A 16,216-nucleotide genomic window follows, 5' to 3' on the forward strand; every position below is an offset into this window, starting at 1 on the left:
TATTAAAAGATAGTCACATACTAAATAATTCACTCAAGTTTTAAGTAACCCCTACCCCCAACGTGGAGCTCAACTCACGACCCTGAGATCAAGAGTCGTATGTTCTTCCGACTGAGCCAGCCAAGTGTCCCAGCAACTTTCTAAGATTTTAGACAAGTTCTTTAATTTCTCAGAGGTTCCCCATCTGTGAAACAAGGCAACCGATTTCAGAATGCTAAAGAGAACCAGAAAGCACCCAGCACAATACCTGGTCACAGGAGACAGCAAGTCCGTAGTTCAGCTTACTGGTACATCAGCAGCAAAGGTAGATCAAAGACTGCAAGTCTTTGAAGGTGCTCCCCGTCTCCTGTGAAGAAGGGTGCCAGAGCAGGCGCAGACACCCATTTGTGCTGTACCCAAGTGAATTAGGAACAGACAAGGACAATGTAAGCAAAAGTATTTCTTAAAATCTAATTTTATTCCTAAAGTTCAAATTAGCTAGCGGTAGCACTGAAAATACACTTTCACTATACAAAACAGTGTAAACTGATTACACATTAATAAAGGATTTAACACACACACACTTCTCTAACGAAAAGAAGCTAGATGCAGCCCTTGCTCTAAAAAGCTGTACCTGAACAGAAACGGACATGTCGAGTCTAAGGCCCCGGCAAGTTGACTACAGAATGTCGGTTGTTCCCAGTTATGTTTAAACGCAGAAATAGCAACAATGTGGAAACTTACATTCATCAAATAGTAGCATTTAAAATCTACATGACTAATAAAGTGAACATTCAGAGGGGCCACTGCTCAGTGTGTACATGTGGGCCACTTGTGGACAGTGATGTCATCCAAAGAGAACAGAAGTTTCAAACATCTGAGTAGTTTAAGTTAAAAATAGGATGAAGGAGAAATAAGAGAACAGGATAACTGTTCTCCAAAGAGAGCAACAGCTGATGCCGCAAAAGCAGTCTGGCTTCATCAGCGATCACTGATCACGGACACGGGATGGAGCCCCGCGGGACCCGCGAATCTGGCACAGCCATGGGCTGGCAGGCGTATGGCACAGACCAACGTCACCACTGCTTAGGAGGGAGCTTTCTGTCCCCAGTTAGTAGTGAAAATAATTTTTAAAAATAGTTTTCAGCCTTTGAACAGTTAAGTTTCCAGTCACTTCCATACATTGAAATGTCTGGGATGGAGCTTGGGGGCGAGTGTGCCGTTGGGAGGCACCTGGGCTTCAGGACTTGAACACGTGCACGGCGCGCACCACGTACTGCCGGCAGATGGGACACTCGCTCATGCGCTTGCCGCACTTGGTGCAGGTGACCATATGCCCGCACTCGAGCAGGACGCAGTCGATGACGGCGTCCATGCAGATGCGGCAGAGGCGGTCATCTTCCTCATCCTGCAGCTGCAGCCGCTCGCCATCTGAAAGGCAACAGAGAGCTGGGGCTGCAGGCACCGCACTGCCTGACAGGCGCTAAGCCCCGCACGAGCCCGGGGCTGTAGGAGACATAACCCAGCTTCTCTGCACTTCCGGTCCCTCCACTAGAAATGGCAGTGATAAGGATGCCCACACTTCGTGAAGTTTTGTGAAGAAGAAATGAGAAATGCTTAGCTTATGGCCAGGTAGGAAAGGCCCAACAAATGTTAGCTACTTACTTCTATTTTATAGCTCTAATTCAAAGTTTACGTGATAAGGAGAGATTACTTCTCTAAGTGCAAATGAAGAAACCCACGGTTGTCCTATACCTGGGCCTCAGAGCACATGAATGGAATTTCCAACCCAACTGTGTGGCCTCAGGAAAAGTCAGTTTCCAGAGCTTCATCTCTACACTGACAGGAAAGTTCTGAAGAGTCATACATCAAGTAGCCTGTACTCGGGGGAAAGTTTAGAAGGATCTCAGAAGCCAGCTGAAGTCTGCCTAACTGTAAGCAGATAGGCCATCCTGGCTCTGTGACCCAGATTTAGGTTCTGAGAAGATCCAAGCTCTGAATAAGAAAGGTGCTGAAGGAGTTTCAAGAGTTTACGTCAGCCTGAGATTTGGTCCTAGAGCTACAGACATCGAGGCATCCCTTTTTACAGGTGGTAGAGGGGACTGATGGGAATGTCATGATTTCAGTCAGAAAGAACAGAAATTCAACCCTGAAGGGCCAACGGTCTCTGAATTTAAGAGAAATAACAATGCCATGTCCAGACGTTCTTAAAAACCGGGGACTGGGGAAGAAGGATTCAAGGGGTAAGACAACAGATGGGCCAGTAGAGAAGACACTGGAGGGCTCCTGAGTAAACCAGAGTCTAGGCTGTGGTCTCCTCTCCTGCATGGAAGTTTCTTTCCAACTCTTAAAAGCTCTGAGCAGAAAGCAGAGGAGCCAGGGTCTGTCAAGGCTATTAGGAAAGGCTACTGGGGTGCATCACACCAGAAGTGCCCGAAGCCAGTCAAACTAGGGAAGATTCCAGCTGTGGTCAAGACAAAAGGGAGTTTTCCACAGGCCTGGAGATTGGACCCGGGACAGAGTAAGCAATGAATTAACTGAAAAAGGCACTTTGGCAAACGTGCGTGTCTTGGCCTCCTCTACCATAAACCCCCGGAGGGTGGGAACAGCCATGCACAACCAGTGTGCGCCCCACACAGTTGTACACACTCTACGCTTACTAAGTGAACGGACCTCTCCCCTCACCGCCAGAACACCGTTTCCCAGCCACAGCCTGGGAAGGCTCTGAGGATTAAGATTCCCGTGTCTACCCTTGTGGTATCATCTTAGAAACGGGTATGCCAAAATACTTCCTGCATATTCTGGACCTAAGTGTTTATCAATAATTGCTGTATTATAACCAGATTTGAAGGGCAAAAAAAAAAACCTCAAGGTGATAAAAGTTAATGATGGGAGAACTGTTTAGATAGGAACATAACAGGGCGCCTGGGTGGCTCAGTAGGTTGAGTGTCTGCCTTTGATGTAGGCCATGATCCTGGGGCCTGGAATCTACCCCCATGGGGCTTCCTGCTGAGCAGGGAGTCTGCTTTTCCCTCTCCCTTTACCCCTCCCCCTGCTCCTTCTCACTCAAAACAAACAAACAAAATAGATAGGAACTTATTTGTCAGTCTGAACACCACTGAAATCTTTTTTTCTTGCCTATAAACGCTCTACGGCTTGGCCCTAAGGACTTCCACTCTATGCTTCATCAATACATAGATCAGGAATTCTTAACCTCAGCTTCCCCAACTCACACAGAAACCTAATACTTGACGCTAAGAACTACTTCACTTCTTTGCCTCCAGGGAATTTTTTTTTTTCCAGTGAGGATTTAAAAGCTACAATTGAGAGAACCGAAGTATCGGCCTGCCAGAAGAGTTAGCGGGAAAGCACGCATTTTTACAGAGACGAGGGATTTCATCAGGGTTCTAACAAATTATGGCAAGAAAACCACACTGAACAGATGACGACCTAACTCACGTGGCAATGGCGGTCTCAGAGCTAACATCACATAATAAACCTACTACCTAACAGCGACCGATTCAGACGCCTAATTTGTTCGATAAAAGGATATGTAATTTTCTCAAAAAATGTGACTTCGCTGTGACCGAAACAGCTCAATTTGTAAAACTCTAAAGAAGGAAAGTATAGGGGGAAGAAAGAAAAAGGAAACCTACATGACTTTTGGTTTTCTTCATTCTCTTTGTATAGCCGGTTGACCTTCTCCACCAGCTCCCATTTTTCACAACAGCCAGAGTAGCTGACAAAATTCCGAGCCAGGATTTCCTTCAGCTGGCGCACGCTCATTCCTTCCACATCTTCAAGGCTTGACAGGTCAGACAGCGAAGCTCTTACTCGCTTCTTAGAGAGCCCAGGCGTCTGCGGTCACAGAGGGCTTCCATCACAGCCGCTCCCGCAAACCCAGACCTCGCGCAGCGAGGGCAACCGCATGCTCCCCTCACCCTCCCGTTGCCACTGGACACTCCTCCCAGACTCATCAGTTCTTCAAGTGCCGTCTCTAATAGGCTACACTCAAACCAGAAGAAACAGCCCAGGCTAATCTAGCAAAAGTCCACATAGGCACCTGCCCTATGCGAAGAAAGCGGACTTTACAGGAGCACTCACCAGCTCCTCCAAGTTTTCTTCGTCCTCCTCCTCCTCCTCATCATCTTCATCCTCATCATCTTCATCCTCCTCCTCTTCGGTGTTTGCTGAAGCGATTTCACTTTGTACCTACACATATCGATTGGATTAGGTCAGGAATCCTATTTTCCTAACAGGATCCATCCTGTTTGTCAATATTCAACACTGAGAAAAATCCTTCCCCAGATCCTCCCCAAGAATGACCCCAGCACCTGGCATACTCCATGATGACCTTGGACCTGGAGCACTGCTGCTCCTCCCAAAGAGCTGGGAGCCACATGGTTTCATCAACAACTTACGTGCCGTGAAGATATCTCAGAAGCCAAATTCCTATGTGTGTAGGAGTGCCTGGGTGGCTCAGTAGGTTAAAGCCTCTGCCTTCCGCTCAGGTCATGATCCCAGAGTCCTGGGATCAAGCCCCACATCAGGCTCTCTGCTCAGCAGGAAGCCTGCTTCCTCCTCTCTCCCTGCCTGCCTCTCTGCCTACTTGTGATCTCTGTCAAATAAATAAATAAAATCTTTAAAATTCCTATGTGTGTATTCCTGACCAGAGTATTAACTCCCTGAGAAAGGCCACATCGTGAAACGCCAGAGCCGTCAGTGTATGCGGCTGCCCTGCTTCGTCATCGAGGGCCCTGTGCGAGGCTGGTCTACCTGGAGCCTCGAAGATACTGACAGAAGCTAAAGCTCTAAGTTCAGCCCGCTCGATCTGAAAGACACCAATCCTACTACAATGCACCTAGACATTCTGATTCTAAAGAATGCTTCCTAGACCTCTTCGCTGATGGCTGATGCTAGTTCTAGTTCTTAGCAATTCCTCAACGATCAGAGGTGCTCTTTTTCACGAAGGACAGAAAGACCTCAACTTGGGTTATGTACCTTCTTCCATATCCTTCTCTTCAGACTTTGACTGGAGCTCTACAATAGTTTAGGTCAGTTCTCAATTTCCAATATTCCACCACACTGGGTCTGAAGCACCACGTTGCAGCACCCAAAGACCCTGACCTTCCAAGAATGGTCATCTACCCAAAAGTGGCACAAAGGTCAGATGTGTCCTGTGTTTGCAAGGCTGTGATGCCAGATCTCATTTAGGAAAATAATACAACTCCCAGGTTGAACTTCTCTAATTTATGACTATTTGGAAGGCAACGAGACTTCCCCTCTGCTTTTAACATCTTTCTTCAGGGAAGAGAATTAAATGTGGAGAGAATTGTTCAAAACAATCCATTCGGCATTTCAGAATCATTCATACATACAAACTGAATTATTAATTACAAGCCCTTGTGTGTTATTCCATCAGGATGCCCTGACACACGGGGACAATATTCTGCCCTGGCATTTCTTTGAAATTAGTAGATAATCACACTCTGATTAATTCAGATGGCTTTTTCCCATTATCTAACTTGGAACAATTTTACTATAGCAAGCCAACTGGGCATTAGGTTTACTTACACTATTGTGTCCACGGTCACGGACAAATAATCTTGCAAACATTTATACACAACTTTTCACAGTCATTCCTTCAGCAGTTACTATTTAACTTAGGAGGAAACTGAAGTAACTAGAGTCAAGAGACCGATGAGCTTCAGACAGTTGACTTTGGGGCTACCCAGCACCTCGGCTCAGAGACTCACAGCGGGAGAGCCTGCACGCACAGCATTCAGCAGCGTGTGGTACCTCTGCTCCCAGGGGGTTTCTGAAGCCCTAAAGGTCCCACCCTATATGGCCAACTAGCAGTGCCAGGCCCTTGGCATAATTATACCCTCGTACCTGTGCCAGCGCCCCAGATCCTAAGGTCCGGTCTCCACCCATAAGGTCTCCCTGAAATGAAGACATAGTAGCAGAAGGGGCTGTATAGTTTGAAAAAAATGAATGTGTAAAAAAGCTAGAAGTCTGGGACCGTGAGGAATTCAGGCTGCTCGTGTCCAGGTCATCCTCAGAGCCCAGGCCGTGGTGGCAGAGTACCAAATCTACCAAGTCTTCTTTCTCTCGACAGGTATCGATTGGGATGTTTCGAAGAATAAGATACTGCCGGAGATCCTTGACTTTTAGTCGCATTAACTGAGGGCGCTGAAAGGCTGTCTCTTGTAGTAAGTGACACGTGGAACATCTACGGAGATTTTCTTGTAAGACTGAACAAACGGAGCAAAAATCCTTCTTGCAGTCACAACACACATGCTAAAGGAAACAGAAAGAAAAGCAGCAGCTAATGATAGCCAGACACAGGCCACTGTGAAAGCACTAGTGTTCTTTTTGCCTTCTACTGAAATTCAAATTTAGTTTCTAACTTATGAAGTCTCCCAGGGCCCCTGGCTACTCTCACAGCCACCTTCGTGTTCCAAAAGCCACGAAAATCAAAACACGCACTGCTGAAGCAGTTTGGATGCACAGAAGTTCAAATACAGCCCTTTAAGAAAAACATACACTCTTGTGTTAGTGAATTAAAACCTTTCCACCCCTTGGCGCAAACATGTAATTAGCAGAACAGAGAAGACTTGAACCACGTGGAGCAGAAAGCACAACCACAAACTCTTCCTACTCTTTTCCTATGTCAACAATTTCCCCATTGAAAGAGAAGCTGAAGCTGGGGTGGGGGGAGGTGGACAGGGAGACCACAGAGGGAAAGAGAAGGGCAAATCATCTCTCAAGGTCATTCAAAGCAGAGGATCTCACTAGTACAGTCATCTGTATCTGACTGAGCCTTCATCACGCTCAGAGTCACTGCACTAGTAAAGCTCGAAGACGACCCTAAGCTGTGGTCCTTTCTGCTCGCCGCATTGTTCCCACAAGCGAACACCTTGTTCCTGCCGTACTTAGGAGGACTGAACTGACATCAATGACTGTGAGACAGCCTCGTAATTTTCTGAGACTGGGTCTCAGAAAAAATGACTTTGTCTTAGAGAAAATAACTGTTTTAGCCCAAGTGTTTTAAGCTGAATCTCTACACAGTGGTTGTCTTTCACTAATTTCTTCACTTCCGGTTACAAATGTGGGTAGGGGGCGCCTGGGTGACTCAGCTGGTTGAGCGTCTGCCTTCAGCTCAGGTCATGATCCCACAGTCCTGGGATGGAGTCTTGGGCTCCTCACTCAGCAGGAAGCCTGCTTCTCCCTCTGCCTGTCACTTCCCCTGTTTGTGCTCTGTCAAATAAACACAATCTTTTTTTTTTTTTTTTTAAAGATTTTATTTATTTGAGAGAGAGACAGTGAGAGAGAGCATGAGCGAGGAGAAGGTCAGAGGGAGGAGCAGACTCCCCATGGAGCTGGGAGCCCGATGCGGGACTCGATCCCGGGACCCCGGGATCATGACCTGAGCCGAAGGCAGTCGTCCAACCAACTGAGCCACCCAGGCGTCCAAATAAACACAATCTTAAAAAAAAAAAGAATGTAGGGGAACACCTGAGTGGCTCAGTTGGTTAAGCGACTGCCTTCAACTCAGGTCATGATCCCAGAGTCTGGGTATCAAGTCCCCCTGCTCAGTGGGGAGCCTGCTTCTCCCTCTGACCCTTTCCCCTCTCATGCTCTCTCTTAAAAAAAAAAAAGAAAGAAAAAAAAATGTTGGTAGGGATACATTTTTTGAAACCTGAGGTCAGTTATAATAAATCATCTCTGAACAAAACTGCAGACTAATTAAATCTCTTGTTCCAAAACATAAGCATAATCAGGAAGAATCAAAGTATACAGAGCTCAGAAGACAAGATGCCTGGGTAACATGTAAAACACAGAACATTTGAACAGTAATACAGTCCCTTCAACTGAGTACTTTTTTTTAAGGATACTATTTATGTATTTGAGAGAGAAAAAGAACATGAGTGTGTGTGGGGGGGGGAAGGGCAGAGGGAGACAGAGATGCAGACTCATCGCTGAGCAGGAAGCCCAATGCGGGGCTCGATCCCAGGACCCTGGAGATCACGACCCAAGCCAAAAGCAGACACCTAACCGACTGTGCACCTAGGAACCCCCAGTTAAGTACTTTTCTGAATGGGAAATGGTTAATAACGATTTTTGGTAATTTTAATGAAAAGAAATGATTCGTTAGCATTCAAGATATAATTAATATGTCTTTTGTATATAACATTTCATCCAACTTACCTTCTTTCTAAAGACTGAAAATGAAAGTCCACAGGCTTTGCAAACTATATTGGGCCCTTCCGTAGGTGCTGGTGGGTAAGCGGAAAAATCAGAGTTTGGTGCAAATCTGAATGGACCAGTGCCTCCTGCAAATCCTGACTGCTGGCCCCTGACAGCTCCTGTTCCCATGACTTCATTCAGCAGTCCACAGCACGAAGCCCACATAGATGTGGCACCCGCCTGGAAAGGAACACAGGACCACAGTTTAAAGCTGAGTGGAACCTGGGCTCTCTGGGAACTTCAGGGAATGCCAATCTGGAGAAGTACATTTGCCCTAAATAACTGAGAATATCCTTCTAAGGAATGAAACTGGTTAATGAATTTTAGGTGTCCATTTTAATTCGACATTTGTATACACAAGGTGATCACAAGTCTAATTCCCATCCAACACCATACGGTTGAGCCCCTTCAGCCATTTTACCCCTCCTCTTATCCCTTTCCCTTCTAGTAACCAGCAATCTGCTTTATGACTTTGTTCGTTTGTTTTGTTTTTTAAATTCCACATATTAGTAAGATCATACAGTATTCTTCCCTCTTTGCCTGACTTGTTTCACTTGGCATAATTCCCTCAAGGTCCACCTGTGTTGTTAGAAATGGCAAGATTTCCTCCTTTTTGATGGCTGGGTAGTATTCCATTACATGCACCTATCCCCCTTCTTTATCCGTTCATCCACCAAGGGACACTTGGGTTTTCCTATCTTTATTATTGTGAATAATGCTGCAGTGGACATAGGGAATGTATAGATTTTTGAGTCAGTGTTTTCATAGAATTCTTCAAATAAATACCCAAAATGGAATGGCTGGATTATGGTAGTTCCATTTTCAATTTTTCAAGGACCCTCCATACTGTTTTCCACAGTGGCTACACCAATTTACATTCCCACCAACAGTGTACAAGGGTTCCCTTTCCTCCACATCCTCGCCAACACATATTATTTCCTGTCTTTTTTATAATAGCCATTCTAATAGGTGTGAGAGGATATCTCACTGTGGTTTTGACAGATTATTCTTTGAAGCATTAAAATTTTAAGCTCTTTGGAAAGGTAATTTCTGGTATTTTCATAGAGTATTTGGAAATGGGGAAACTTGTGACATCATTAAGCAAAAGGAAAAGGTACAATATGAACCCAATTTTGTAAAAAAAAAAAAAAATCCACATAACACTGAAACAGAGATACATGCACACAGAGAAAAATGACTGGACAGAAGTACAGGTTGTGCAACATGCGGGATATGCTCACACCAGCACAGCTGTTTGCTGTTTATCTGAAATTCAAACTTGACTGAGCACCCTGTATTCTGGCAATCTTCACCTGGTGATCACTGTACTAGATAGCGCCGTCCTACAGGTTAAGGGAGATTTTCCCAGCTATCACTTAGCAAACAGAATATAAATTCAAATTACTTAATTTCATTAAACGTCTGTTCTCTCATTTGTCGCCATGCATAATAAACTATGGCACATACAAATTTTATTTTGAAAAAGTGACTGGGAAAACATCAAAATGCCCACTGAAGCTCTAGGGTTTAATATAACTTGTATAAATCTATTTTCTTGAGTTTTTCTCTACCGTCCAAACTCTTTATAAATACATTACTTTGATGTTAAAAAACTATTTTTAAAAAGCAGTGATCCTATCTTTTCAAAATGAAAATACTAAACACAATTTCTGATGACTGGATAACGGTAATGACCTTCCAGGGCGTAAGGGCTATTTGTCACTCCACTAAATGACCGGAAATTAATGTACTGCCTTCTTTTTCCTCCTGTCTCTCACCACTGCTCACATTATACTCACCTCCAGCAACCAGTTTCCTTTTTTACTGCAGACTCAGCAACTGGATAACCAAGCTGGTCAGAAGTACATATGAAAATATATTTTCAGTGAGCACTCAAGGCACTTTCCCATGCAAAGGTATAAGAGCTATAGTGTTTGGAACCAGTGAGCTTTTACTCCTTGTCCTGATTCTTAAGCACATTCTAGACTCTAGATTATGTGATAGGTAATGGAAGTCCAGGTAGGTGAGATGTGATTTAGTTAAAATGGCAACATAGTTCCAGACTTTATTATCTAACTCTATCAAACATTTACTCTTTGTCCAACAAGCTCTTTACAAACTTTTTTAAAAAACAACCTTTAAGGGCTATTCAGAATGCTATAGAAGACTCATGCTATTCTTGCTACTTCCCACACATAATGCTATACTAAATATAGGGGAAGGAGAAGGTAAAGCAATAAGAAACCACAATACAGGGTTCAAACTGTCTCAAGTCTCAGGGTCACTGACTTGAGTATTACATAACTTCACACCCTATAATTCTAGAGAAACAGTGATGCCTTTAAAAGTCAAGTTAAATTATCATTAGTAGTTCACACCTCTAAATAAATACATACCTCAGACTCTAGAGACATGATGTTTAAACATAAAAGCATGAAAATCCAGATTAAGTTCGTTTAAAGTGGGTGTTCTTCTTTGCGGCGAGCACACAACGTACAGACGTGTCGAGTCATTACATTACACACCTGAAGCTAAGGTAACGCTGTATGTCGACTACACTTCAATAAAAACTTTTAAAATTAATTTTTTTAAAAAGTGTTCTTTTAGGGGTGCCTGGGTGGCTCAGTCGTTGGGCATCTGCCTTTGGCTCTGGTCATGGTCCCAGGGTCCTGGAATGGATCCCCGCGTCAGGCTCCCTGCTCAGCGGGGAGCTTGCTTCTCCCTCTCCCTCTCTGCCTGCTTGTGCTCCCTCTCTCCCCTTCTCTCCTGTCAAATAAATAAATAAAATCTTTTTTTTTTTTTTTTAAGTGTTCTTTTAGCAAAAGATTCATCCTCAGAACTTTAAACGATGAGCTGCTGGAGGGCCTGACTGACTCAGTCAGTGGAAATATGTGACTCTGGATCTCAGGGTCATAAGTTCAAGCCCCACGTTAGACACAGAGATTACTTAAAAAAAAATTTTTTTTAAAAAAGTGAACTCTTAAAACTGAAAATGTTTTTAAAAATTCAATTTGTGGGGCACCTAGGTGGCTCAGTTGGTTAAGCATCTGCCTTGGCTCAGCTCATGATCTCGGGGTCCTGGAATCGAGCCCTCTCCAAATCAGACTCCCTGCTCAAGTGGGAGCCTGCTTCCCCCTTTCCTTCTGCCCCTCCCCTGACTTGTGCTCACACTCTCTCACTCAGTCAAATAAATAAAATCTTTAAAGAATAAAATAAAAATTCAATTTGCAGTACACCTGAAACTAATGTAACACTGTTAATTATACTGGAATTTAAAAAAAAATGGTTTTCAAGTTTGCCATTGCGGGGGAGGCAGGAATTCAACTTATACATATCATTTTTGGGGGCGAAACACCTCAACTGCAGAAAGTACCACCGGAATAAACTCTTCTTCATTCTAGTTTAAAGTAGCAGTTTTCGGTGAGCTTCGGCTTCCTGCTGATCTAGGTAGTAAACACTTAATTAAACAGCTGTGTTGGCTTTTATCCCCTTTCTGATTCCCAGTGATGCTGCCTCCCGGACTCACCGACAAGCTCCTTGTGAACACAACTCCCTTCTACAGCATCTAGCTCGATCACCATGACTGATAAGAACTAACAGGTTTCTTTGCATTACCTTTTTACAGGTAATGTAACATCAAATTTTGCATGCCGCCTAGATAGATCCAATTGTGACTAGTGGAGAAAGTATTACAGGTAAAAAGGATTCAGGCCCAGCAGGCATGAAATCTCAAATGATACTCCCGCTTACAAGCAGCACTGTCACAGCTCGTTCTACCAGAAAGCAGTTTTACAATGAGAGTTAAGGAAGAATACACATTTTCAAACTCTATTAATGAGTATAATCATTAAAATTCTAAGCTGGGGGTGTCTGGGTGGCTCAGTGGGTTAAGCCTCTACCTCCGGCTCAGGTCATGATCTCAGGGTCCTGGCTTGAGCCCCGAATCAGGCTCTCTGCTCAGCGGGGAACCTGCTTCTCCCTCTCTCTCTGCCTGCCTCTCTGCCTACTTGTGATCTCTCTCTGTCAAATAAATAAAATCTTTAAAAAAAAAATTCTAAGCTGAAAATATTCACAGCTCTAGTAAAGGGAAAAGGAGGATTTATTTTGGGAAAACAGGTAGAATCTCTATACAGGCATCAATACTGGAGAGTCACAATTTCATCCCATTCCTTGTTTCTATAAAGGGGAGAGAATTTCCTCTTCAGAAAGGAAAGAAGTGAAAACAATGAAAGGAAAAACAGTGAAAAGAACACTCCTATCGTCTTTCAGGCATCTCATAACAAAATAAAAAACAAAGCTCAAGCCAACTCCTAAAGTGTTGTCCCAGGCAAAAACATGTTACTACAACCGAATATTTGGCATAACTCAGCCAAAGACCATAACAAAAGGAAAGAGGAAACACATGAAAAGACCTAGGTCTCAGCTTCATTAGATCTGTGAACTTAGACACAATCTCCCAATAAGAAAATACTCTTAACATCACACTCAAGGGTAAACCTACGTATGTGTACTGTTACCCTCTAATGATAGCGTTTGCAACACCCCAGTCTTCTTCTAAGTTCAAAATTTGAAATCGTGGAAGCTCCAGTCACTAGTTTTATTTGAAGTACCTTTCTTTCACATCCAGCATATTTTAAAAAATCCATTCCATTCCCTGCTAAGTCCCTTGTTTTCTGGCATCCCAGTGCTGAAATGAAAGTGATTTCTTTGGTGATTTGAACCTCCCCGACTTCTCGGGAGCAGGTATTTTCAGTCCTGTACCACAGCAGCTTCTGTCAAGGTCTCTTGATAGGAAATTACACAGGCCTGTGAAGTGGCCCAGAAAGTCATGGTTGGCCTCAACAAGGGAGCCTTAAGAAATCCTGATGCCTGGGTCCCACCTCAGATATTCTGACTTATAACCTGAAGCATCAGATTTTTTTTTTTTTTTTTTTAAGTAATCTCCACCCCCAACATGGGGCTCAAACTCACAACCCTGAGACCAAGAGTCCACATACTCCACAGAGTGAGCCAGCTGGGTGTACCCAGAATTTTTTTTTTTTTTTTTTAGGTTCCGCAAGTGATTTGTATTACAGTGAAGGTTAAAGGGTGAACAACTGCTCGGTTTAGGTGCCCTCTTCCTGCCTACATGGTTTTAGCTGAAGACCACTCAGCAGAATGCTGATGAGAAGGGGCTGTGGTTACTTCTAAAGCCTGTTCCTCTAGAGTTCCAGGAGCAAGACGTTAGCCAAACGCTCCTCACAACCTGCTGACAATTTTTCCCCATAAGAGTGGGTCATGTCTCCAGTGTTGCTTCTCCCTCTATAGTCTCCCCTAATCCCTTCAGAAAGGCTTGGCTGAGTTTCTAACCATCTCATGGATTCTTAAATTAGTTCCTTTCCACATATTGGCCTGGAACTTTTGCTTAAATTAGTTCCTTTCCACATATTGGCCTGGAACTTTTGCTGAAATTGGTACCTTCCTTCATTTTTCATTTATTCCCTCATTTTATTTACTCTTTGCTTTCTGGCCTTAACTTTTTATTTCCTAACTTATTCCTCTACATGTTTTGTGTGAAATCTCTAATACTAGGAAGACAGTGATTTCTGGGACAAAACCCACCACCGTTCAAACTATTTTTGTCCTTCATCTCCAAGTTGAAGAATCCATTCAGAAGATGACTCTCCCCAGGTCTGGTTGGGCTCCATCTCCCTGCCACCCCTTTAGTAGGTTTCATCTTCTAGCACTTCCCTGTAAAGTCCCAATTTCCTAAATTTTTTCTGCATGTCCCCTCAGGGCACAGGTATCCCTACCTCACAACCATCATCTTCATATTCACTTAATAATGCTTGAAGTATCCTAAACCAATCTTTCCCTTCTCAACTGTCCAAATTTTGTTACTACTTGCCATGACAGTCCCAAATTTCAAGTGACAGAATCTGTAAAAGCAATTAGGAAACTATTTCAGAGAGCACTGACCCAAAAGTTTACTGAATGTGGGATCTTCAAGGGGGTGTGGAGAGGGAACATGCCAGCTGATCCTCTGAGTTCCCGACTCTGCCTCTATTTCCTTGGAGCCCAGTTACCAGATCTTGTAAGGGTAATAGCCAAAAAGCTTTCCCCCTTTTGCATCTTCCTTTTAAAAGCTTTAGAGACCCGGGTTCAGGTTCTTTCTCTCTGTCTTCCCCATTCTTTAATACCTTCCACCAGTTTAAGCAGCCTGCATTCCCTTCTTTTGTCTTTTACTTACTCTCTGTTCACCTTCTGGTGGTAAGATTGAAACATTTTCCAAACCATTCCATTTCCTCCTAGATTTTCTGGGCAAACCTAATTCCTTAGACAGTGCAGAAAGCACAGCCCTTTGGCTTCTAAATTTGTACTAAATTGAGTTGTTGCCCTGCCCTGATTCCAAGCGCAAGGTATGGTGACCCTTGTGTGATTAAAAGAAAGCTACCCTTTCCATGAGTGAGGCCAAAGTTTGGATCTCTGAAAACTACAGCTATGATCTGGGCTTATGTGACTAACAATTCTAAATCCTACTTGGGACCATGGCTGACAGCAGGACTTTACGGGCTAAACCACATGAATCTAAGAGATTGGAAAGAACAATCTGTAAAGATGGCTACGTTTCCTTCCTTGACGATAAATGTAGTTCAAAAATGGAGAATAACTGAAATAAGGCAACTATCTACCTATGCCTGGCACAAAACTAACTCAGGGAACTTAGCTGTTTGCAGTTTATTTTCTACCCACCAATGACTAGTGAAAAATAAATGGATTTGCATAATCTAATTTCCTACATACCACCTTAGGCCAAAATTGCTCTTGAATAATTATGGGACATGGCCTGCCTGGCTTGTATTAGTCAGAACAAGGTATCACATTAAACACATACATGGCCCATGGTAAAAAAATCAAATTCTAAAGCTTCCTGTCCAGACTGGCTCAGACACCTAGGTCTCCTCATGTTATTCTGGTATCCAATGCCAGTTCTTGTGTTTTTTTCCAAAGCCAGTGCACCAAGATCGTATGGGGGCAGTAACTACCTTTTTTTGTACTCCCAGTTTGAAACTAATTAAGAAATAATGCAAACAGTAGTTTAAATGTGAAAGCATACCTTTAGCTCTATAGCCCATCAGTCTTGATAACAGATCAGTCACCAGCAAAGCTGACCAACAGAAGCTTACCATCTAGTTGACCAGAATGCTATCACCCCATAGGAAGACAGATTGGAGTAGGTCCCAGAAAGTGCTGTTTGGCTCTTGTACTAAAAACTCACCAACATAAAAGTTTCTCTTCTTTCTCTGATAGCATAAAGGCTGAAAGTGTTTGTCCTATATTGTTTCTTCCTAGAGGATGAATCAGAAAGTCTCTCCCCTCCGCAGGAATATAAAGGAGGGAAGGGGAGTGTATTCACAAGCCTAAACAATTTGTGTGCGAGTGGGACTAAGTTTCCACTGCTGTGACATTTGTTTCCATGATACACCACCAATATTACAAGCACTCTCTCAGATTCCTCAATCAGATTCACACAACATAAGTCCATTCTGAATCACCATTTCAGTCAACAAAACCAAGAGAAAATGTGTTGTCTTTGTAAGAATGATAACCAAGCATCATTCTGGCACAGTGCCAGTTTTCAAATGGCCTCAAGGTTCAACCATCTTTGTGTAGGGGTGTGTGTGTGTGTGTGTGATCTAATGTGCTTTTTTAAAAGATTTTATTTATTTATTTGACACAGAGAGAGAGATCACAAGTAGGCAGAGAGGCAGGCAGAGAGGGGGGAGCAGGCTCCCTGCTGGGCAGAAAGCCCAATGTGGGGCTCGATCCCAGGACCCTGAGATCATGACCTGAGCTGAAGGCAGAGGCTTAACCCACTGAGCCACCCAGGTGCCCCCTAATGTGCTTTTAGAATCCCTATTGGGGGGAGGATAATTCCAAAATGCTCAATTTTAAAAAGTTTGCTACAGGGCGCCTGGGTGGCTCAGTGGGTTAAGCCGCTGCCTTC

The 16,216-nt window shown here is 43.7% G+C and overlaps 1 protein-coding gene across 3 annotated transcripts in view; it reads right to left on the bottom strand.

The window, feature by feature from the left end:
- Nucleotides 1-436: 436 nt before the first annotated feature.
- The window catches only part of LOC111156341 (ring finger protein 34), a 20,957-nt gene continuing 5,177 nt past the window's right edge, over nucleotides 437-16,216 (bottom strand). For 2 of the 3 annotated variants that reach the window (XM_022517118.1, XM_022517119.1), the window contains exons 2-6: nucleotides 8,191-8,409; nucleotides 5,872-6,279; nucleotides 4,084-4,191; nucleotides 3,636-3,837; nucleotides 437-1,410 (exon numbers count right to left, since the gene is read on the bottom strand). In XM_022517118.1, the coding sequence (XP_022372826.1) occupies nucleotides 1,220-1,410; nucleotides 3,636-3,837; nucleotides 4,084-4,191; nucleotides 5,872-6,279; nucleotides 8,191-8,409 (1,128 nt within the window). In that variant the 3' untranslated portion in view covers nucleotides 437-1,219. Of the gene's footprint in view, nucleotides 1,411-3,635; nucleotides 3,838-4,083; nucleotides 4,192-5,871; nucleotides 6,280-8,190; nucleotides 8,410-10,625; nucleotides 10,665-16,216 lie in introns of those variants that run through there. The other variant, XM_022517117.1, reaches the window with a different exon arrangement.

This window comes from Enhydra lutris, unplaced genomic scaffold, assembly GCF_002288905.1.
Source record: "Enhydra lutris kenyoni isolate GAN:26980312 unplaced genomic scaffold, ASM228890v2 scaffoldscaffold46, whole genome shotgun sequence".
Taxonomy (NCBI): Eukaryota; Metazoa; Chordata; class Mammalia; order Carnivora; family Mustelidae; genus Enhydra; species Enhydra lutris.